At 37.9% G+C, this 22,787-nt stretch overlaps 3 protein-coding genes across 4 annotated transcripts; all 3 read right to left on the reverse strand.

The window, feature by feature from the left end:
* Positions 1-2,515: 2,515 nt before the first annotated feature.
* On the reverse strand, positions 2,516-11,599 carry LOC121976974 (probable beta-1,4-xylosyltransferase IRX9H). The gene is made up of 4 exons (XM_042529424.1): positions 10,566-11,599; positions 8,272-8,521; positions 3,299-3,482; positions 2,516-2,873 (listed from the first exon to the last, which is right to left on the reverse strand). Exons 1-4 carry the CDS (start codon positions 11,357-11,359, stop codon positions 2,857-2,859), a joined length of 1,245 nt encoding a protein of 414 aa, XP_042385358.1. The 5' UTR covers positions 11,360-11,599; the 3' UTR covers positions 2,516-2,856.
* Positions 11,600-12,605: 1,006 nt separating this feature from the next.
* Positions 12,606-13,975, reverse strand: LOC121976975 (chaperonin-like RbcX protein 2, chloroplastic). Of its 2 annotated transcripts, none has more exons than XM_042529425.1 (5): positions 13,555-13,970; positions 13,354-13,445; positions 13,212-13,269; positions 13,064-13,129; positions 12,606-12,967 (listed from the first exon to the last, which is right to left on the reverse strand). In XM_042529425.1, exons 1-5 carry the CDS (start codon positions 13,792-13,794, stop codon positions 12,842-12,844), a joined length of 582 nt encoding a protein of 193 aa, XP_042385359.1. In that variant the 5' UTR covers positions 13,795-13,970; the 3' UTR covers positions 12,606-12,841. The 2 variants fall into 2 exon arrangements, with proteins under 2 accessions (XP_042385359.1, XP_042385360.1); XM_042529426.1 differs by having other exon boundaries at positions 12,728-12,967; positions 13,042-13,129; positions 13,555-13,975.
* A 630-nt stretch (positions 13,976-14,605) lies between these two features.
* LOC121978746 (putative elongation factor TypA-like SVR3, chloroplastic) lies at positions 14,606-19,912 on the reverse strand. The gene is made up of 8 exons (XM_042531046.1): positions 19,589-19,912; positions 19,316-19,425; positions 17,962-18,165; positions 16,546-16,722; positions 16,272-16,447; positions 16,204-16,211; positions 15,155-15,216; positions 14,606-15,064 (listed from the first exon to the last, which is right to left on the reverse strand). The coding sequence occupies exons 1-8, from the start codon at positions 19,821-19,823 to the stop codon at positions 14,921-14,923; spliced, it is 1,116 nt and encodes a 371-aa protein (XP_042386980.1). The 5' UTR covers positions 19,824-19,912; the 3' UTR covers positions 14,606-14,920.
* Between the last annotated feature and the right edge of the window lie 2,875 nt (positions 19,913-22,787).

Below are 22,787 nucleotides of genomic sequence, written 5' to 3' on the forward strand. Positions count from 1 at the left end.
TAAAAAAAATAATCTTTTCGTGTGGATCCTGAACATTTAAAATGAACAATATCATTTTTTTACTCTTACTCCAATAAAAATAATAATAATAATAATAATAATTAACTATCCAATATAAATTAATAAATAAAGAAATTTACATGGAACAAAAATATAAAAATCTAGTTGTAGCATGATAATTGTAAATGATTTAAGATATTAAATATAGTAAACATTAAAGCACTTTTTGTCGATGTTGATGTTAACTCCTTTAAAAAGTTTTGGTCTGATAATAACTGACAATAACTTTATAATGAAAATCTTTTATATAATAATAATATTACTGAAGAGATTTAACTTTATCAAAAAAAAAAATTACTCTGAATAAAAATAATTTACTCTCAATTTTTTTTTGAATCATAGATGTATATGGTGTGAATCCTTATCATCATGGATTGAAATCATCAAACAGTTAAGGTGAAATTGCATATATATATATATATATATATATATATATATATATATATATATATAATAGATCTAAAATAACTTGACAAACTGTATTTATGAAAGTTTTGTGCAACTATTCTTTTTATATGGTCTAGATCTTGAACCACAATTTTCACTTGGCAGAGATCAAAATGCTTGTCATTTTTTAGAAGAACCATAAAATTACTATGCATTACACATCAGATCATGACTTCCTAATGAGTTCCATTAATTACTGCAATCACCATGTGAAATGGTTTGACTTTATTTATTTTTTTGCCCATCAGATGTCAACTGTTTTTATGTCAATATGCATTTTTTTCAACTAAAGAATAGTCCTAAAGTAATTTAGAACCAACTTAACACGACTGAATCAACCTTAACTTACTTCAACCCTACTTTAGCTAACTTCTCCCGACATGGTTTGAGCTTACTCTTGTCCAAGTTTGAACATATATTTTGAAAGTATTAGTAGGATGACTCAAAGCGTCGATACATAGCTTACTCTTGTCGAAAGTGGAAGTTCGTCAACAACTAACTAACAACCATTTTAAAGGCAACCCTAAGGTCATTTGAGTTTTTACATTAAGCTCTACATGAAAGGCCAAGGTATCAGAGCTAGGAGATGGGATTTTGAAACTTTCAATGTAGAAGTAAATTCTCATTCATATTGTCAATTTTTTTTATCTATTTTTCCATTCGCTTTGGTTCCAACTATAGATATCCTCCCACCCCAAACGAAATATACATATATATATTTTCTCAACCAAGTTCAACTAGAGCCAGATTAGTCAACATTCATCTCTTTCAATGCCACAAGAACGGCCCTTCTCTGTTTTTTTTTTTTCTATACCAAGTCGCCTAGCTACCACGGTCGTTGCCGTAAACTTAATAAATTAGTAGGTGTATATTGGGGATAGGAGAGGACCATTCTTTTCTCGACTAAACAAGTGTTGGCGAGTGAAATTCACTAGAGATGGATTTGGGGGAGGTGATACTAGGGAAGAAGAAAGAAAGAAGATGTGGCTGGCCGGCTGCCTGGCTGGCTTTAAAGTGGCGGTTGTTTGGATCTGTACATGGCATATGATATTGGATATTGGTGGGGGAACAGAATCTAAGGCGACAAAAGCAGCATTTTACAGGAGGAGCAGGTGGGGGAGGGTGTAGCTGCAGGCACATATGGGGAAGGAAAGAGCCTCTTGAGATATCCCTTCTGTTACGCTCTGTTTAAAAATAATATTTTATTAACTTTATCACCAACTTTCAACAAAATTTTAAATTGGCCCCTCGAATCTCACTTTTTGTCAGGGTGTATAGGAGCTGAGTTGAATCGAGCTAAAGAAACTGCATTGGAGGCGAACTCAAGATTGTTCATTGTGACAAAAAAGGTAATACGTTCACCCCCTAGCACCCCTGTCAATCCGTCTCAGGGATAACACGGAGAGAGTAAATCACGGACGATTACTAGCCTTTGGAATAGTAACTAACACATAAAGGAGGTATTTACCTCGACTTTACCGAGATTCGAACCTCATACCTCATTATGACAACACCTCATGCGCTAGCTACTAGACTCATCCTAAAGGACGAACTCAAGATTGTTCATGAATGTTGGTCAAGCAAATAATAAATCTACCAAATTATTAACGAACATTTTTCATATATGGTAAGCCATTGCCCTCTCCACTCGTCACCCAAACACACTCCATGCTCGTTGACAACTCAAACCATCATTGACGATCCACGAGGCCTCATCTACCTTCCCCTAGTCAAGCCGAGTTAGCATCACAAACTCAAGCCCCCGTGAACGGCAACTCCCGCTCACGCTCGCATCCATGGAGAGGAAGAGCACAGAAGGAACTTCCCCCATTTCTACAAAGATGAGTCGCGTCTGCCCGATTTTAGACAGACACTTTCTCAAGCTAAATCCTTTGGTGAGATAGTAGCACCCGCAAACAGTCAAGGGAATGCAGCAGCATTCTTGCCATGATCAACAAAGCAAAGAAAAAAAATTACTAATTGTCTTAATCTTTCAAATACGATAAGCTTATTCGAACTGGTACCGATAATAAAAGATGTCCTATGGTTGCAATTGTCTGAAGGCCTAATTTGATGGGTATCCTATAACTTATCGAAACACAAAATTGATGCTGGAGACAGCTTACGAGAAAAGGGTAAAATAAAGGGAAAACAAAAATTAATAGCTTTCTAGTCTGTACATATATTGGGTACTGATATGACTCACCCAGATAGAAAGCAGAGCAATTGTTGGTTTGCTATCGAAAGAATCTGTGAAATGGAAGAATCTGAGGTGCTGATATATCCTCCTTGAGCAGTCGCCATGCTAAGAAAGTTGCTTCGGATAAACGGGCGTGAATTTGAAGAGTTCTAAGTCAAGTGCTTTCCTGGACATTATCAGAAGGAACACTCAAAATCACAAATTCAGCCTAAGCCATTTAGATAGACACAGAAAGAAAGAAATAAAGGAGGTATCAACAATGTTCTCACAGAGAATACCAACAAAATATCTAGAAAAATAACCAATGCCTTTCGGCAGGGTAAAGGAGTAAAAGATTTAGAACATTCAGGTGCTAATACATGAAATTCTCGTTCTTACTGATAATTGATAAAAGAGATAAACACTATAAGCAGCATGGTCATATAGCCTAAGCGTTCGCCTGACATCTTGACTACTCAACTTAAACCATTTCAACTTGTCTATCCTAAAAAAATCAATTAATTTCAAAGCATGGTACTAATTCTTATTTTTGTCAATAATGATACATGTACAAAGATGAGTTTAGAACTCACACTTTTGAAGTTGACATACCTTGAGAAAGCTGCACCTTTAAACGGACAATAGTGTCGAGGTTGTTTGGTACTTGCCATCCTTTAGGATAAACAAGATTTCTGGAATCTAGATGAAGGTGCCAATTCATGATCCTCGCGCAACCCTTTGGTAGCCCTTCCATTTGACTTTCATCCTCTACAATCTGCTCTATGAACGTAGTTTCCTGCAAACCAATGACATATTGATAGTCCACAATGACCATATAGTTTACTAATTTTACGAGTTGACATGAAAATAAATAAATAAATGAATTCATGGCCGGAAGGGTAAAAGTCAAGAGATCCAGGAATTTTTAATTTGAGGCTTGCTAATAATAATTAGTTCTTTTTCTAAAATGAGTTAATGAATTGAGAAAAGAAAATTGAGAATTTGAGATGCTCTGTAAGACTACAATGCATCAAACAAAAACAAAAACAAGCAAAATACACCACAACCAAACCGATAACCACTAATGCTAGGAGCCTCATACACAATATTTTCCTACTTTGTCCTTGCAAAGTTTTAGTTGCCTGAAAATTAAGCTTGAAATAAAGGTGAGAAAACAATCCTAATGTGCTTAAAAATAAAGGCAAGAAAACAATCCTAAGCTTCAGAAATTACAGAAATTAGGATGGGACATGGGTTAAAATGTATCAATGATTTAAGTTTCAAATGCATGGCAAAAAATGCAACTTAGTAGCTAACTGAAGCATACGTAAGTACAGGGCACACTCAAACTGTTAAAATAGAGTAATCCACAAAAATGGATAACCACTCCTCTTGGGTGTGAATAGTTTCTAAAAACTCTAAGGACATGAAAATTCTAGTTATTTTCCATATTATTTATATACAACTACGACATAAAGTACAGAGTCTACACAACTAGTACTACTGAAATTTCCCCAAGGTCAGATCAGGTTGACTAAACTTGAATTGGCTTAAGCTTGAGTCTTGATGCTTAAATTTTGATATTTGACAATATATGGAGATTGTTGGTGTAATTGTCCATCTGGGAGATTGATGGTCAAAGGTTGACTAGAAGTCAAGTAGGTTAAGGTTAACCAGATACTTGACTGAGAAAGTCCTAACTGGAGGTTAGGCAAGAGCAAGACCAACGGGATGGTTGGCAGAAGAAGAAAAATCAAGTAGGTCACGGAGGATCGGACACTTGATGTAGAAAGTCCTGATGAGTGAAGTTAGGCAGTTTGGAAAGTCCTAGTGAGTGAAGCCAGGAAGTTGGAAAGTCCTGATGAGTGAAGCTAGGCAGATGGAAAGTGGCAGTTAGAGAGTCTTAGTGAGTGAAGTCAGGTAGATGAAAAGTCCTGGTGAACGAAGGTAGACATTTAGAGAGTCTTGGTGAGTGAAGCCAAGCAGATGGAAAGTTCTAGTGAGTGAAAGTCAGGCAGACGGAAAGTCTTGGTGAGTGAAGCTAGACAATTAGAAAGTCCCAGTGAGTAAAGTCGGGCAGTGAGTAAGTCCTGGTGAGTGATGTCAGGCAGTGGAAAATCTAAGTGGGTCAAAGGTTTGACTGGGCATCTGGTGAGTGTAAGTCCAAGTGGGTCATGGAGGACTGGACACTTGGCACAAGATAGTAAGTCCAAGTGGGTTAAGGTTAACCGAACACTTGAGTTAGATTCAGATTTAACAATTAGTCAGTTATGTGTATATTTCAAAAATTGGCTTCCAGGCTGCGGTGAGACACAGGGGTCTTTTTGGGTGTCGGAACAGTGACCACTTCTAAACAAAATCTTTTAAAAAAATTATACACTTAACTTCTTGAAAAATCCCGATCTAACTAGTCAAGGATGTGGCGAGGTAGCTTCAGTTAGTTCAATTTATCTAAGTAGACCAATCAGGGTACATCTTATCCTACTTGACTCCCTAGATCAAGCTTTCCTAACGTACTATCATCTCGCTCCATCCTGGTATTAGGTTGGCAAATGTCAATCAAACCTAAGTCTTTATCTAACCGCTTTAATTAAGCAGAAAAAAAACATGTAAAGAAAGATGTAAATCAAACAAACATGCAAGTTTATCTAACAACAAAAACAATTTAACCCTGGATCATAACCTCGATAAGATCTATCTAGGTAATGAATTTAACCCTTGGGGATGCAATATTGGTTTAGTCCAACTTGATTAATCATGTATGCTTAGACTTGGTTTCTAGCAGTTTGATTTACAATTGATAAATATAATTCGAAACGAGACTTAGCCTTATATCCTAGTCCAGATCGATTGTATACAACAACTCTTTGTTTTCCAAGAATCATATCAAGATTTTTGGAACCCACAGTGAACCGTTCCAATGAATCCTTATAATCTTTGACTTGATTTTTCATAGTGGAATTTTCTTCCTCAAGCTGTTGGACTTGAATTGAAGTTCCACTTTGAGTCAAAGAACTTAGATTAGTCACTTCCTCAAGAGATGTTACCTCTTATTGGAGTGACTTAACCCGGACATTAGATTTGACTAATTTTCACATCAAACAATTAATTGAATTGTATAATCTTTCGACTAAAGAAGAGTATACCTTATCATTTGGATTGTCTAAAACGAATACGGATATGTAGCTTCTTTCGGACTCGGCTTCAGATTCGGATCCAATTTCGGACTTGGACTCGATCTCGGACTCAACCACTTGTTCACGTGTCGATAGTGCAAGGAAGCTCGCTTGAGCTTATTCTTTTTCCAAGTTTTTTGACGACTCAGACCACGTTGCTTTTAGGGCGTTGGTGTTGGAGGTTCCTTCATGTGGTTCAATCAATTTGTTCCACTATTCTTTGGCACTGTTGAAGGGTCCAACTCAGTTCAGCTCTTCTTTTATTAGAGTCAGAGTCGCTTTAGTGTCAGCCTCAATTTTCTTCTTCGTTGGTGCGTCCCATTTGTCGCAGACAATGGGTTCTCCATCTTCAATGGGGATGGTGAATCTAGTTTGGATTATAATCCACATCTTCACTTGGATCTTGAGATGAAACTCCATCCTTTCCAGTACCCAAAATCATCGCTAGAAAATAGAGGTGGATGGGTTGTGTTGTACCCTTCTTGAAGGGCCATGTAGATGATAAATGCACACAAATAAAATCGAGAGAAATGGACCAAGACTTGGTCTTGGATTAGCAGTACGGAAGAAATGAATAAAAAAACTGAAAAACAGCTTGAGTAGTGTTGCACCAATTTTGAGCAATTAAAAACAAATTGAAAGATTTATCAAAAGAGATGATTGCTCCAATTCTGACTCAAGGCGAAAAATCGGAAAAAAAAGTGTAAGAAAAAATTTTGCTCAAATGGTGGTTTCACCCATTCTGAGCAACCCACTCTGATATCAATTGTAAAATCGAAGAAGCGCTAGGGGAGTGAATAGCGCTAGTCGTTTTTTCACGATTTTTTAAAAACTTCGAGAGTACACAGCGGAATTAAAAAGAAACAAACACAATGCTAACAAGCTTTGTTTTTACTTAGTTCACAGCTTGTGCTGCTAGTTCAAGGCCTGCGATCACTGAGCCACCGAGCCACCTATCCGATCCACCTTCATTGCCAACTTATCCACTTCTAGGTGCCTCGATGCCTTCCAGGTGTCTCGATCGCTGACGTGGCGAGTTCCAGCAAAGCTCTATCTTAGTCGTGTCTATCCCATCCCAGAGACCTAGATCCCTTTCAGGTGCCAAGATGCTGACATACACTAACCAATCAGAAGCTACAACTTTATCCTGCCACAAGCCGAGGTGATCAAGGCGCTTAGATCTCTTCTAGGTGCCTGGATCAGCTTATAGCGCCTAGATCCCTTCCAGGCGTCTGGATCCCTTCTAGGCGCTTGGATCCACTCTTCCAAACTTTTTGACTTTTGCATCACAGAGTTAGCACAGAAAACACGAAATATGAAATAGAATGATTAGACGGTCTTTGGACTGTCCGATCTTGACTTTCCGATTTCTAATGAATCCTAGGTCGGACTAATGTCTACTGTTCCCTCAATAGGGAACGTGTCCTCACCGAGAAAGCTTACTGTGTCAAACATCTAGTCTTCCAGACCTGAACTTTCGGGACCAGGTTCAATTATCTGGTGCTCCGGCACCAACAGAAGGGACAACCAAATCAGGCATACCTACTGAGCTAGTCGAGATAGTTGGGTTAGTTGAGTCAACCAAATCATGTAGACAAGACAAATCAGAAAAAATATTTATACAGGAATTTTTGTTCTGATGTGAAAACTATTCCTTTTGTATTCCTTATCAACAATTGATTTAATTCCTTATATATTCTATTCCTTAGGAATAACTATTATATAGCATTACCAATTCAATTTGTCCAGCTATAGAATTTATTAATGATCTTTAAACATATTCTCATCATCTTAACTTCTTTTATTAATATTAGAGCTATACCAAACTACCTAAATTTTATTATTAATATTATTATTATCATTTGCACTATACTAACTTCTGCATGTGTTTTTTTATTAGCCCAACAGTCTGATCTATAGTGTATGAATGGTCATGCTACATTTTTTTTTTTTTAAAATGCAAAGCACTTCAAAAGTTCTTTTTCCATTTTAACCATTTAATCTTCATCCAATTTCTACATCAATACCTCCATTTAACACTACATTAGCTGTCTCCATTGTCTTATTGTTGAACCTATATTTCATATATTTAGTTTAATTCTGCCTCAGTTTAAAAGCTTTATATCTTTTTGAAATTGTAGCTGTGGAAATACATCTTTGCAAAGGAAAGCAAATCTTCTACCTCCAAAACAAACTCTATATTATATTTCAACATAGCTTGCGAGGTGAAAGATATTTAGTTAAAAAAAAACATGGAAAAACAACTCAAATTTCATCATGCAAGATCCAATTTTTTTCAACATAAAATAAACAAAGAAACAAATGTGAAACTACATGATGATTCTATTTATTAATTCACCAGGCTGGGCAGTTCTGTTCAGTGAAACAATAGTTTAAACAAAAGCATACCTGAAATCCCTCTTTCACAGAGTCTAGTTGCCTAATGGCATCTGAGTTTGGACGGTGCCATTTCCTGGGGTCCCAAATTATTGTGCTATTGAATGCAAATCCAGACATATCAACATGAAATCTCCTAAGTCTCTTACTTTTCTCATTAGTGTGCCATCCAATTACTTGACTTCCATTGCATACCGGGCCTTCTAGTATGGCCTTATTTTTGCTTTGAGAAAGCATTGCAACAGGCCAAACACCAAACCGCCTGAAAATGCCAATTAAAGAGATCAAGACTTATCTGGTACAAGAAAGTAAGATTTTTTTACTTACTCATTTACCAAAAAACATAGTCACTACTACGAGATGGGCTGATCATGTTTAGTCACCCATACAACTCATCAAAAGTGCTTTTAAAAGGTAAAAAAGGTAGTCAGGTTGAAAACATCACTAATTGCCATTTGATTAAACATTCAGGTTCAAGACCAGAAAAATAATTGTATTATGTAGAAATTTTGTAAAGACCGACTTTGGTTACTAACTGGACACGCTTGGCTTGTCTCAATTTCATGTTAGCACAAATTTTGGTGTAGTTATGGCAAGTCTGATCTCACTTAGTAGAACCGCAGATGATGCAATTTAGTGCATATATGATATGATAACATTAACAATAGACTAGCATTTTTTTTTTTTGTTTGAGTTCTATTGTAGTTATCTTTTTCACATTGCATTACTTACCCTAAGTCTATTGATCACACATTCCTCCAATGTTCTTTCTTCTCAATTTTTTGTGCTTATGTCAAACAAGATTGGGAATCAAATTCAAAGTGTTTGATGAAAGAAAGAACAAAAACATTGGAGGTTTGAGGTCCTAATTCTCAGTGTTCATAAAATTCAACAATCCTTCTCTCTATTATTGCTATACTCATGTTTATTTGGAGGCAAGAGCAGTAGGACTTATGCTGTATGATAACCATATGGGTAAGAAATTTCCCCATTTGTTTGGGGACACGAGAATTTTCTACATGATGCTATTGTATCTTGAATTCCAGTATTTGAAGCTATAGTCACAATCTCTTGCAGATGTAAATGTACTTATTTCTTAAAGAATGACAATTGGGTGGTACAAGTACAGATGGAACAATGCTCCTTTTTAGAAAAAGCAAAAAAAAGGATGGCAAGGCCTGACGTATGAGGTTCCAATTAATATTTTCAGCAGGATCACTATAGGCAACATAACCATTCATAGCAGAGGTTATCTGGGACTAACTCCCAGACACATTCATATTTGAAATGAACTTTGAATCTGAAATTGAATAATGCACATATTTACACTTGTTCTTCCATATATGTTCAAGTTTTAAAACAGTCCAATTTTGAAAGAATATACCAAATTGAAGGGCACACTAATCTTAGTGAACCATCATGTAGAAGAAACATCCATTTGCCTTTCATCGATTTGAAGGTCTCCCAGAGACCTCAACAATCATAAAATGGTATTATCTCCAACTATTTGTGATTAATTACATGGATCTAATTCCGCCCCATCGAACTCTACGCAAGACTATATCGCTAATAATATTCAACTTTCTTAAATGACTTCTGATTATGTCAATAAAGTTTTCTTTGATCTCCCTTTACTACTGGTACCTTCAACTTTACTTAATCCAATTTGTCTAACTACAAAATATATTGATTGGCACTGAATATGTTGACAAAATCTTAACCTATTTTTTGTTAGTTTATTTGAGCTCTCCTGATTGCTCCAATCTAATAATATTTTACTTTATTTATTAATCCCACTCAGTCGTCTTAGTACATTAGTCTTTGGCTCCCTAATTTTTAGTATGTAATATTTTAACTGAACAAATCTTGACCCGTTGTTAGGGTTTTAGTGCAATGCCCATGTTGTTATTTTGGAGCACTACTTTAATTTGTTGAGGATCTATCACAAGGATATCTCTCAGAATTTTCCTATTTTCATTGTTTAGCAAAACTTTTACTTTGATGAAACAAATTAAATTTGAAAAGGTGAAATTGTCCACAAATTTCAACAATGTCATTAGTTTGGCATAAAGATGCAAGATTGGTTTCACAAAATGGCCACTCCTTTTCCATCTCGACTCAAAGATTGCTTTCAGAAAATGGTCACTCTTTTTCCCATTTCCACTCATTGTTTCTACACTTTTATCGATCTTCTTTTAATTGATTCTCTCAATAGCTTCATAATTGAAAAACAAAATTTCCTTTTTTGGATAATAAAAAATTAAGATGCGGTAGAAGAACACAAGAAAAAATGCTCTATCCAGTACCTGATTTTCCTCAGCTGCTCAAACAGCTCAAGTGAGTAGACGTTATCGTCATCGGCGAAGTACACAATCCCATCCAGGCGATGCCGCTGGATATGCTCGAGCGCTGTATTCCGCTGATGGACGCCTCTGTCCTTGATATTGGTTGAGTTCTTCTTGCAGACAAGATGCCTGTACACGACGCCTGTGTCCATGAGAATCTCGGAGGTCTCCACAGAAGCCACGTTCATCTCCACCACGATCCAAAGAAGCGGAGGAGGCACCAAGCGCAGCGTCTGCCCCAGTCTGTTCAGGTAGTAGCCCTGGGAAGCGCGATTGTACGTGGGAGTAACGACGATCAGCAGCTTTCCGTTGCGCGATAGATCTGGTAGCTCATCCATGGTGTGCGTCTTGTCGTCGAACCCATGGATCTCGATTTCCTGAGGGCCAGAAGGAAGAAGGGCTACGAGATCGCGGCGCGGAAGGTTGTTATCGGTACTTATGGAGGAAGATGAGGAGTCAGTGGTGGGAGAAAGTAACGGGAAGTCGTCGAGCTCCGCGAAGGGGTAGAGACCGAAGAGGAAGCCGAAGAGGAAGAAGAGGAGCAAGCGGAAGAGGTGGCGCTTCCATGGATAAGGATTGCTGTGATGCTGCGGCTTAGCACGGGAGGCGAGGAATGAGTAAGGAGGAGCAGCAGCAGAGGCGCCGCCGCCGGAGTGCTGCCGGCCGGCGTTGAGGTAGGGAATCGCTTGGAAGTGGTGAAGAGGACGATCGCCGACAGCGTTGGCTGCCGATTGAGTTCGACGGGTGGATAGCATGTGACCCAGAAAGCAAGCAACTGTCTATCATTTGGATCAGAGGCAGATCGGAAAGAGCAGGAGGAGAAAAGATGGCCGGAGTCTGAGATGAGGAAGGAGACGGAGATGGACCGCCATGGCCGTCCGCCGTATCGAATGCTCAAAATGGGAGGAAGAGGAAGAGGAAGAGGAAGAAGAAGATCTAGATCGGAGTGGATTATCGGGGAAAATTAATTTTGGAAATTTAATTTGATTTTAGTCAGATTCTTTTGGGGAAACTGGTGATTCAGTTTTAAAAATATCAAAACAGTCCTTTATCCTATTTTTTTATTAAAAAATATTTATGACTCCGATTTTAAAAATTTCAAAAACAGTCCTGAATCCGATTTTTTATGTATAAAATATTTATATTCAAGTACGCTTAAGCAACTTTCTCCTAAAATTTATTTATTTTATAACAAATTTTTTAGACTTAAAATAGTATTATTTTAGATAAATAAAATAATATCTGCTTTCTCGGAAACATTTTGCTTAGTTTAGACCTCAATATTTCTAATTCAACATTTATTAAAAATATTTTAATTACAAGTTCATTAATGGAAATGAAACCTTGTACAAGAGTATGATCTAGAGATCATGGATTTCAATCATGAAAATAATCTGTTAAAATAAAATCTAAAATAAGATTATGTATAATAGTTTCTTTGAAAATAATCTGTTAAAATAAAATCTAAAATAAGATTATGTATAATAGTTTCTTCTCGCATGCGTCACATTGATCGGCACAATGATTTCCCTTTACAAGTTCATCAAATGAAAATATGAAAGAGACGGGATTAGATCCCCTGATCCATATTTTTGTAGACCAAAGGATGGATCACATTGTAGTTAAATTATGGTCGTAATCTGACCGTAATTAATTATGATATCTTTTTATGTTCATCATCTCCCATGTCATAGTTTAGGTAGGACGGGTGGCCGGAGACCACCCGAAAGCCGCCCCCACTCAAGGCCCAACAACTAGGGGTGATCACAGATCGAATTGGTTCGGTTATTGGGGTAAAAAGTTAGAAAAGGATTGCAATCAATTGTAACGGAATCGCGGCCATAATCCGGCCACAATTTCATATTATCCATTCCTTGATCTATAAAAATATGGACAAAGAGATCTGATCTCGAAAAAAAACCTTGAGAAAGACACTTTACAAACTGAAACTACAGAATTCTAACTTGAAATTCTAACACACTTAACAAACTTGCAGAAATCTATGAAATTAACATCCATGACTTGACAAAGAACAGCACAATCTCTTCTGCTAGCAAGCACAAGGAAGCAATTATCCCTGAATCCTTGGGAGTGAAAGGACTCAAATTAAAGAACACAATTACTTGGAAATATACAACATATATAAGTATGACAACCAATATTTATCTGAAACGATGAACTACTGACTAAGATGAGGGCTTTATCATCACATATATATATAAATTAAACGAAAGTTTTCAATCAATTTTTTCTGTGTTCGTCGTCTCATCGGACGGCCAAATGACAGTTTCGATTAGTCGTTCGCGCATCAGCTGCAAGTTCTCGTCGGAGATCTTCTGATACAATTTTGCATGATCACATTTCTGAACACAAATGTGCTGATCTAGTTAGCAAGCATGTTTTGGCAGACAACAAATTAACTTAGAACCTTAAGTACCAATTGGGCAATTGCATTGCACCTTAATCCATTTTCCATATAGATGAAGTCGTGTTATCATCACTCTCTCAGCCAAGTCTTGCTTCTCCTGATGATGATGAATCAAAAGCAACTCAAAAATATTTTAGTCGCGATCGGAGATCGAAAGCTAACAAATCGACTATACGTACCTTTGCCAATGCACGAAGAAATCGTTTACCATCGGTGGGTTTATTGTTCACAACGAAGCTGCAAGACATCATTCAATCATGTAGAACTCAATAAGAACATTAATTGTTCATTCCATTGGTAATTAAATGGATGAAAACTTACTTGTATAACCACCTATAGCTTGGGGGATTCATTTCGTACAATTGGTGGAGAACAGTCCTCACTGCTTTGTAGGTGAAGTAGTTAATCAGTTGCTGCAAAAACAATTAATTAATTAAATTGAAATTGATAAAATGGATGCATGGTTAATTAATAGCGTACGTTAAATTAAGAAATTAGCTATACATATATTTGATTAATTACCACATGAACGTCCTCGAATCCTTCGTCGTACTGGCCCGCTAACTCATCGACGACGACGACGACGAGGCCGCCCCTTCTCCGGCTCCGCCCCTGCTGCTGCTGCTGCTTCTTCGCAAGCGGGCGGTGGCGGAGGCTCAGGTGCCAGCCGGGAGCGAGGAAGGAGCTCGTGAGCTGGGGCTGCGGCCGCCGAGCATAGCTGAGGGACGGGAGGGTGTAGACGGCGACGGCCACGAAGGCCATCGCTCCGGCTATAACCAGATTAAAATTAGGGCCGCTGCGAATTGCGATCGATTTCGCGATAGTTTAAGGCAACTTGGCACGACCTTCGGACGCCGAGGAAGTGGAAAAGTTCTCTTTGGCTTTCTCCTTTTCTTTTGCTTGTTTTTTTTTTATTGCGTAGTAGGCAAGAATTTTGGCTTCAACGTGTGCCAAGGACATTTCTGAGGTCTACGTTTATGTGTGTGTATATATATATATATATAAACATTTGTGAGGTCTACTTTTGCGTAGTAGTCTGGAATTGGACGAGGCTTGTGGCCACAATGAAGAAAAAAAAAAGAATGATTAACTATTTCCTCGTTGAACATGCAGCGGTGAAGTTTTTGATTCCTAACTATTATAGGATATTTTCTTAATGAGAAATCTAAAACATTAATTAGACGAGGAACCGTGCACGCATTCAATTTACTTTGGAATCGAATCGGTAACTTCAGGATTTAATCGGTTTTAAAAATGAGATGCCAGGATTAAAAAAATAGAGAAAAATAAAATGAAAGTCACTGTTGCATACCTTTTAACCGAGATGGACAATTTAAAAGGTAAGAGGATTAGTAAAATATCATTAAAGCCTTTTCCTCGCAACCAGTCATTCACCACAATCTGCCATTAACGGTCTTTGATCATCAATTTTGGGCAACCATCCAACATCCTCTATCAGTCCACCATCTATCACAGCCATCAAGTTTACAAAAGAGTAAGGTTGGAAAATAATTATCGAGATAATTATTTTTTTCCTTCTTTTTTCTCCAATCAAACAATTTTCTACCAGGAGTTCCATCCAACAAGATTCATATCGTGCTTTCTTGCATTCAGTGTCAAGAAAATTCCATGTGCCGGGATTTTTTACATCAAGTTTTGAGGTGCAAAAGATGTATGCTTTGCTTGGAAGATCTCTCCGAATAAAAATCATGTTCCGAAGTCATTTATAAATCTAAGAATATAAATGTAAGATTGCCTTGTGGTGGTGTAAAATTGTATTGGTCTTGTGTATGTTGCAATAGGACGAGGTGCATTTGCCTAGCTAAGCTTTGCCCTTGGGCTATCCATAGAAGTATCTGACGAATTGACAGCACGGCTGCCTGATCCTTCACCTTTTCTTAGCAAGCTTTGGGTTTTTGCACATGCGGATACTCAAGGGAGTCACCTCGACCAATTCGTCTTCTTGGATGTATTCGATACAGTCATCCAGACTGTAGCTTAATGGTGTATCAAGAACCACTGCAAGGGACGCCTAGTTAGATGATTGTACAAACACGACATAAAAGAATATGATATGAAAAAACTCCAATAGAATAAGTTTTAATATGTAGACGTTAGATACGATGTTTGCTCCATGTTGGAAGATAGATTTACTTGGGGCATATGCATAAGTAGAAATAACAGCTATGCACATGACATAAACATCCACGCCAGACACAATAAACTAAATATTGCAAGGAAAGGCTGATTCCACGCTAGCTACTTGATCACATGATCACATTTCTGAAACTTGAATGATAATAATAGTGTGTTTCCCACGAGGAAAGGAAATGCGGGCAGAAATAAGGTGACAGATTTCTCCAGTGGCAGTTTCAAGGAAATGAGAACAAAAACAAGGTGACAGATTTCTCCAGTGGCAATTTAATCAGGCTTCTTTCAGAGGAAAAGAGGGAGGATGAAACAAAATCTTATTTCAATTTTCCTCTTCCCTTAAATTTATGCGCAATAAAGCTCAAATCTAATATTTTATTTTTGCAAATAAAATATTAAAATTTAAGCTTCCCTCGCACTTTCATTCTCTCTCAGAAAACAACGAAGCAAAAACTCTTCTTCTATGTATCAATACTACCTCAAGAGATGTGCAGAAGATGTTAAAAAGAAGACCTGGTAAAGTTCTGACATTCATCTAGCAAATAGAAACGGATTGTAAAAGAAAAAATGGCTAACCTATCTTTTGAAGTTGCAACAGTCAGCGTGTGATAAAGTATCGTAGACTAAAAATAAAATTAGAGTTTTAACTCTATTCTGCAGGAGGAAATATCAAGAGAAGAAGACTATTTATGGTCATTTTAATCTGAGGGAGGGAGATGTCAAGAGCAATAAAATCTAATATCAACTTCAAAACAAAAAGGATGGAAGAGATAGATATTATCTTACATCGTGCATAAGATAGATGAGTGGAAAATGAAATTTGATGAATTTGAAATCTCACAGTTCTTCAACATGAGACAAAAAGGAGTAGATGCAGTGATGCTTCAAGACTCTAGCTTTAAAATCTAGAATTTTTTAATCGCCTTTATGTAACCATTAATAATTGCATAATATACACATTTATCTATCGAACCATAAGGTAGAAGCCCATCTATACCCCCTATATGAAGATCAGAAGACGGTTCAAACTACAAGAGGTTTTAAGCAAAGCAAATCATGACAATAAGGATGGGTAACACAATGAGAACTAAAGTAGAAAATCAGCACTGACAAGCATTTGCATTGGACCAGCTCTGTTAATACTGGGCTCTGGTATGCATCTAAGAATAGCCTCAAAAAGTGGCCCAAGATCATCAGCAAGATTGTCTGGAGATAATCCTGCCTTCCCCTTAATGCCACTTGCATAAATCACTTGGAAGTCACACTGCAGACACAAGAAATAACTTGAGTTATAGCAGATAAAGTGGCTAAGAATTCCTCAAATTAAAAGTTAAAGCAGATCAACCAAAGTGCAAAGACAACCTGTTCATCAGTTGCATTTAATTCAATAAAAAGTTCAAATGTGGAATTTATCACGAAGTCTGGGCGAGCTGAGGGCCTATCAATCTTATTCACGACTACAACAACAGCATGACCAAATGCTAAAGCTTTCTTCAATACAAATCTTGTTTGTGGCATAGGGCCCTCAACTGAGTCTACCTGCAGAAATAGAAACCACTACTTAGTTACTGGAAATGGAAGCTGAAGATTATATGTAAGCAAACAGAGATGTGGAATTTTGAAGATATATACACGAGAGAATACTAAGAAAAAGTTAGTGATATGTTATAATGATTCAACTACTAGATTCAATGGGTGGAGAAGTGGCATGAGTCTCCAATTAACCAATCAGCTTGTATGCCTAGAGTGTCATCTAGAAGCTGAAGTGAAGCACAAAACAAACTTTTTGTGCATCAAAATTGGTGGGGGACAATGAAATATTCTTCCAACAATATCTAGTTTGGTGATGTGGATAAAAACAGCCACCTATATTAGAAGCCAATAGATGACCAACACGTTTCAACCAAAGGCTCCACACTATATGAACAAGTTCAATCCAAATGCTTCAGGTTTAGCCAATAAGGGATCAAGACATGTCCCATCAACTAGGTCAACATGGAGAAATTGCTCTAAAGAAAATCTGTCCATGTTTGGGATACCAAGCACATGGTGCTTTGGAAGTGATCCAACACTTACTTTTAGGCCTATAAACACAGGCCACATGGAAAGGGAATGATCTTTTGGACATATTAAAACTACTGCAATCAATGCACAATGCTCTAGGCAGCACCATAGGCATAGTCCCCACTTCAATCCAACCTTCCATATAACACCACTTTAGCTCATCAACTTCCCTATAGCCAACTTCCATATAGCCCACTTCAACCTTGTTCCCCAACCCACTTTACCCTGTGAAACATCAACCACATCAGGCAGAAACACTACCTAATTCATCTCAGATGAGTTGCATATAACTTGACAGAACTGAATCCACTTCAGTCAAGCCCCCATTCACCTTAATAGAACTCAAACTAGTTCAAGCATCTTAACCCAACTCCAACAACCACCCAAAACGGAGCACAAATTCCACAATCTATAGCAATTTGACCATAACATTTGGTTTTCAGAAAATTAATGGCAAACAGGAAATATATTTCATGATTGAAGCATTGCATAAATTACTTCCATGCATTTTAATTATGAATTTTGAGTTAAGAGATTTAAACTTGTAGCAATTGCATAAGCCTCAACTTTTATTTGAGTAGCCAAAACTGAACAATAACAGCATATCCATTTATGTATTGATTTGAACAGCACAAATTGACTATATGAATATGATCAAAAGGATTAATAGCTCATAAATATAAGAATTCACATAATTAACATTCAAGGTAGTACCACAAGAAGAACGCCTTCAACCATGTTCAGAACCCGTTCCACTTCACCGCCAAAATCAGAATGTCCTGGAGTGTCAATTATGTTTATCTTAGTACCCTTGTAGGAAATTGATGTATTTTTGCTAAGTATTGTAATTCCCCTTTCCCGTTCTAGATCATTTGAGTCCATTATTCTCTCTTGTACAATTTGGTTATCACGAAAGACCTGAAACACATGCCATGATGATGGAAATCAGTGAAAGGCATAATTAATTAGTCCATGCAAGCTATCACAAGTGAAAGGAAAAAAAAAACACAAACAATGAGCACCGTTCCAATTATGACAAATTTTCTGTATAGGTGTCTCATTCATGAATTATGTTAATTTGGATGTCCCTTGGTTCTGTATACATTGTGCAGGAATTAAATTGATACCAACAATTTTTTAATGTGAAAATGCCGTCTACTAGGAAGAAAACATACAGAAACATAATAGTGATACAAAATGTAGACAAATAAATATTCTAAATCAAGAATATGGCAGGCCATGTATCGTACAACTGATAACATATGCAATACTACATTAATACTAAAATATGCAATTGCAATCATCAGATATGATAAGAGATTTTTGCACGAGAAAAATGATAAGTTTAAGTAGCAAGTATGAAAGGAACTAATTGTAGTACCATTTAACTTCAAAAATATAGAGATAGCAGTATATCCTGAAAACAAGGGTAAGATATGTGACAAATAAGACACTGAGGTTTCATAGATTTACATTTACAAGCATGGTATTGTTATCCTGAGCAGATTACTGGCTCGTAGTTTATATAACTGACATCTGAAAGAACAATGCTAAAAACCAATCAATTATACTCTATAAGATTGAAGCCTTGGTTAGATTAGTATATAATAGCAGACATGTATAGGTTCATCATTAGTATTTCGAACAAGCATTATGTTAGCATAGCATGTGTTATCATTTAATATCTTCAATCACAACCAAGTAGTAGATGTAAAAATAGAGCTCATTATATACCATCTTATCCACATTCAAAGTATCAACAAAGAAGACAATTTTTTCAAGAAAAAACTCAAGGAATAAGGAATCCCTAATTACCCTACACAATCTTTTGTAATTTCTAAAGAATGAGACGCTTCATGGAAGCGTTCCATCCGTATAACTACAAAAGGAGTGTCAATGCATAATTTAGTGGCTGAATGCTGATGCAGATGTCAAGACTCACCAGCATGGAGATAACCTTAAATACATAACACACCAAACTTTTCTAGGTAAACCTGAAAATACATGGGGCGCTCACAGTATAGCATCATCAGCAAACGAATAAAGAGGTTCAAAAGGTGCAAGTTACCTTAGCTTGCCTTAGCATTGCATCCACCAAGGTAGTCTTCCCGTGATCAACATGAGCAACAATTGCTATATTCCTTACATCTCTTCTTGTTGTTGATTTCTTCTTTGATACTGCAACAGAATAGAAGTGTGTGTGTATTAAGGTTTACTGAAATCCAGTACTATAGGCTGTCACCGAGAGTTCACTATAGCTTGTAACATCATACAATCTAAACTCCAATCAATTGATTGTTACAGAGTAGCAGAATAGCGAGTTTGGGACTAAAACAAGTACCCGAGGCTTCGTGCGTGGTGGTGGGCGTTGCCGAGCACCGGATAGCCGTTGAACGCGATGACCTCAACTGCTTCGCCAGACGACTACTGTGAGCGAATGGATAAGAGACGCCGCCGGCAAAGGGCGCATTGGAAAAACCGACGATGGCAAGCGATCCGCTGAGGTCTCGGAAAGTGACCGCGTTTGGAGGAAGAAGACGAGGAGCTGGCGGAGCAGACGGGATGCCGGTGGCCATCTCCCCGATCTCTTGGGGAGCAGCGAGAGGGAGTGGATTGGGCAAGAGAGGCCCGAAGAGAAGCAGAGGTGAAGGAAAAGCAAAACCCTGACCCTTTTATCGACCATAAATAAAGAAAGAAAGAAACAAGACCCATAGAAACCGACGGATGGCGTTCAATCATCTACAGCCGCTACTGATCCGCCTACGTGTGCAAATTAACAGCACTATTGAGTCCTGAGGAAAACATAGATGGAAAGTTTTCCGATATTTTTTTCATCACCTAAAATTTGAATCCGTTATGACACTTCTCTATATAACAAAAGATAGATCTGTTATCTTAATGATCTTTTTAATGTCGGTTATATGGATATGAAAGAAGGTTCATATAGATATATAGGTCATAGGCGTATGGCGAGATAAACCTCAGGTCGTCAGTTTCTGAGAATCGATCCCTGACCATTACGTCAAAGATATCATGCGTTCATCGTCTGTGCTACGTCCTGGGGGCGACACTTCTCTATATAACAACTTGAACGATTGGATGATAATATGCATGATCCGAGTGCTCTCCAAATTGAATTAGAATAATGACTAATATAAAAGAGAAGATGTTTATCTCAATTATATCAAAATTTAAACTCTAAATCTTAAATTGACAGTACATGCGTTAATTACTGGACCATTTATTTTAAATATAGCAAGAGATGGCTCTTGCCAATCGGTGTGTGATTGCAACTGTCATGTTGAAGGTACAGGGAACATCCACATTGACAAGTTCAAAAATTCCTATCTCGATCTTATTTACGCTCCTGAGCCAACTACACTCACATTCCTAAGATGATTTAATCTTATCTAGTTCTCTATGTGTGACTTTAACATCTTGTATTATTCTAAATTTTTTTTTTTTTAGTAGGATGATAAATCTAGGATCTTATTAGATAAGCGATTGATCATGCTTGAAGGCGTGATCGGAAAGGTGATAGTTCCGTTGATTGGATGAAGACCTCGCTCCTTTCTGCAAAACAAAGCTAAAATCAGAGAAATGGTCCCTAGCGTTGGTCCTCTGTCACTCAAATTAGAAACAGAGAAAGAAAAATAAAAAATGATAGAGGACTCTTATTTTCTTGTCTTTTCCTCATACCTGGCATGCTCTTTTATATCTTTCTTAGTGGCATTCCATCTTTCCCGATTTAATGATATTGATTATCTACAGAAGACATCTTTGTCTTGACTTCTGTGCATTTTAATGATAGATAAAGTGTTCTCCTTTGCTTTCTCTTCCTCAAGACCTTTAGTCTTCTCCTTTATTACTTCGCTTGACCAATGCTGGTGCCATATCCAACCGAACGGGTGGTCCGCTCGGACTGATTTCCTGCTCAACCGTGCAGCATCATTCTGATCGGCTGATGTAATCACTCCTGCTCGGATTAGCCTTGCTTGAACCCTAGTGTTGACCACTTTGACTTTGACCTACACCATGGCTATTGACCTGTGCCACGTAAGCTCTTATGTCTGCATCACAAGTCTTCCCCTCAAGTCTAATCGAAGGAGGTTGCAAGTTCGACTGACTGGATAGTTGGTGCCTTAGGCGATATCCATGCCCGATCGGACTGTGCGCAGTCTATCGACTGCTGAGCGACCCCTGAACTAACGTCACTCGGCTTTACTTTGCCTTTACCAATTGGAAAGATGGTCAGCGATACTTCTTAAAATTTTCGACCTTCACTGTATCCCTTCAGGCGAGCGTGATTTTGGCTGACGTCATTCAAATTTCTCTAAATCTGCATAAATCCTCGAAGATTATGGTTGAGAACGCGGTCATACCTTTTTAATTAAGAACTTTAAATGAGGCCTGTTGACTGAAGGACACGTGTCCTATACTGTCGCCGTATGCCTGATGTGACACAGGCAGACATCCGCTTAATGACGTGTACCATTTTCAAATTCAACGGTTGGATTTGTTTCTAGGTTTGTGTACCCTGGATCGAATGGTTGTCGTCAATCGGTCGTAAGCTTTATAAGCCTCACGTGTGTTGTCGTCGTCTACTTTGTTCTTTCGTCTTCATATTTTGTCGCTGTGTGCTCTTCTCCGACGATTTTGCAGCTGCGTTCTCTTCTCCAGCGATCTTTCCCCTTTCTTGTAAGCTTTCTTTCTCATTCGAATCTTTTGGTTGTTCTTAGTGTCCTCTCTTTTTCAATCGAACTTGTTGTGTTCTTGTCGATCTTTGTTTTCGATGGCAAGTTCCTCTCATCCTCCTATCCCGATTCCTGGCCTCTAGTACACCTTCATCGAATCTAGATTCGACGGGGGTGACGTAGAGAGTCTAAACTCTACTTATGAAATCCCTCCGAGCTATGAAATTGCCCTTCCTTCTTCGTCCGATAGGCCCCATGAGCCACCTCTAGGTTTTGTATGTTTCTTTAGGGGCCAATTTACCGCCGGTCTGCGGTTCCCTGTCCACCCCTTCTTCTCTGCAGTTTGTAAATACTTTCGTATTTCTCTCCACCAGCTAGTGTCGAACTCTTTTTGGCTGCTGTGAGGCGTTGTAGTCCTTTTTCGTCTGTATGGCATTCCTCTATCGCCCGACTATTTCACTACTTCTATTATCCAAAACTGTTTGAGCCTAGGATCTTCCTATTCCAAGCCCGAGTGGGCTTAGTATTTTTCGATAAGATGTCGTCCTCCAATAAACATTGGAAGGACTACTATTTTTTTTGTCAAATTCCCCGATCGGCCCGATTTTTCGATCGGCTGGAAACTAGAGCTTGCAAATCCACCATCGCTCGGTAGGTACAAAGGTCGATCAGACTACCTTCAGGCGGCTTCCAGCTTGGTTGGTCAGAAGTATGATATCCACAAGCTGCTGCTGGAGGGCGCCCTCTACGTATTTAGCTTGAGCCCGATCCGCACAAGGATTCCGTTCAGCCTAGGTATGCTCCTTCTTAGTCTAACTTTTGAATCTAACTGATTTCTCTTTTTCT

The sequence above is a fragment of the Zingiber officinale genome, chromosome 4B, assembly GCF_018446385.1.
Source record: "Zingiber officinale cultivar Zhangliang chromosome 4B, Zo_v1.1, whole genome shotgun sequence".
NCBI lineage: Eukaryota > Viridiplantae > Streptophyta > Magnoliopsida > Zingiberales > Zingiberaceae > Zingiber > Zingiber officinale.

What these genes read in the sequence shown, in the direction of transcription:
- LOC121976974 (XM_042529424.1), bottom strand. Translation starts at nt 11,359, where the DNA reads ATGCTATCCACCCGTCGAACTCAATCGGCAGCCAACGCTGTCGGCGAT. An exon ending in GAGCAGCTGAGGAAAATCAG is followed by an intron (nt 8,522 to 10,565) that starts GTACTGGATAGA and finishes TGGCATTTTCAG; the next exon opens with GCGGTTTGGTGTTTGGCCTG. An exon ending in CTGTGAAAGAGGGATTTCAG is followed by an intron (nt 3,483 to 8,271) that starts GTATGCTTTTGT and finishes ATTGGTTTGCAG; the next exon opens with GAAACTACGTTCATAGAGCA.
- LOC121976975 (XM_042529425.1), bottom strand. Translation starts at nt 13,794, where the DNA reads ATGGCCTTCGTGGCCGTCGCCGTCTACACCCTCCCGTCCCTCAGCTAT. An exon ending in TTCTTCGTGCATTGGCAAAG is followed by an intron (nt 13,130 to 13,211) that starts GTACGTATAGTC and finishes CATCATCATCAG; the next exon opens with GAGAAGCAAGACTTGGCTGA. An exon ending in TATATGGAAAATGGATTAAG is followed by an intron (nt 12,968 to 13,063) that starts GTGCAATGCAAT and finishes ATTTGTGTTCAG; the next exon opens with AAATGTGATCATGCAAAATT.
- LOC121978746 (XM_042531046.1), bottom strand. Translation starts at nt 19,823, where the DNA reads ATGGCCACCGGCATCCCGTCTGCTCCGCCAGCTCCTCGTCTTCTTCCT. An exon ending in CAATGCTAAGGCAAGCTAAG is followed by an intron (nt 18,166 to 19,315) that starts GTAACTTGCACC and finishes CATGTGTTTCAG; the next exon opens with GTCTTTCGTGATAACCAAAT. An exon ending in TAAATGCAACTGATGAACAG is followed by an intron (nt 16,448 to 16,545) that starts GTTGTCTTTGCA and finishes TTGTGTCTGCAG; the next exon opens with TGTGACTTCCAAGTGATTTA.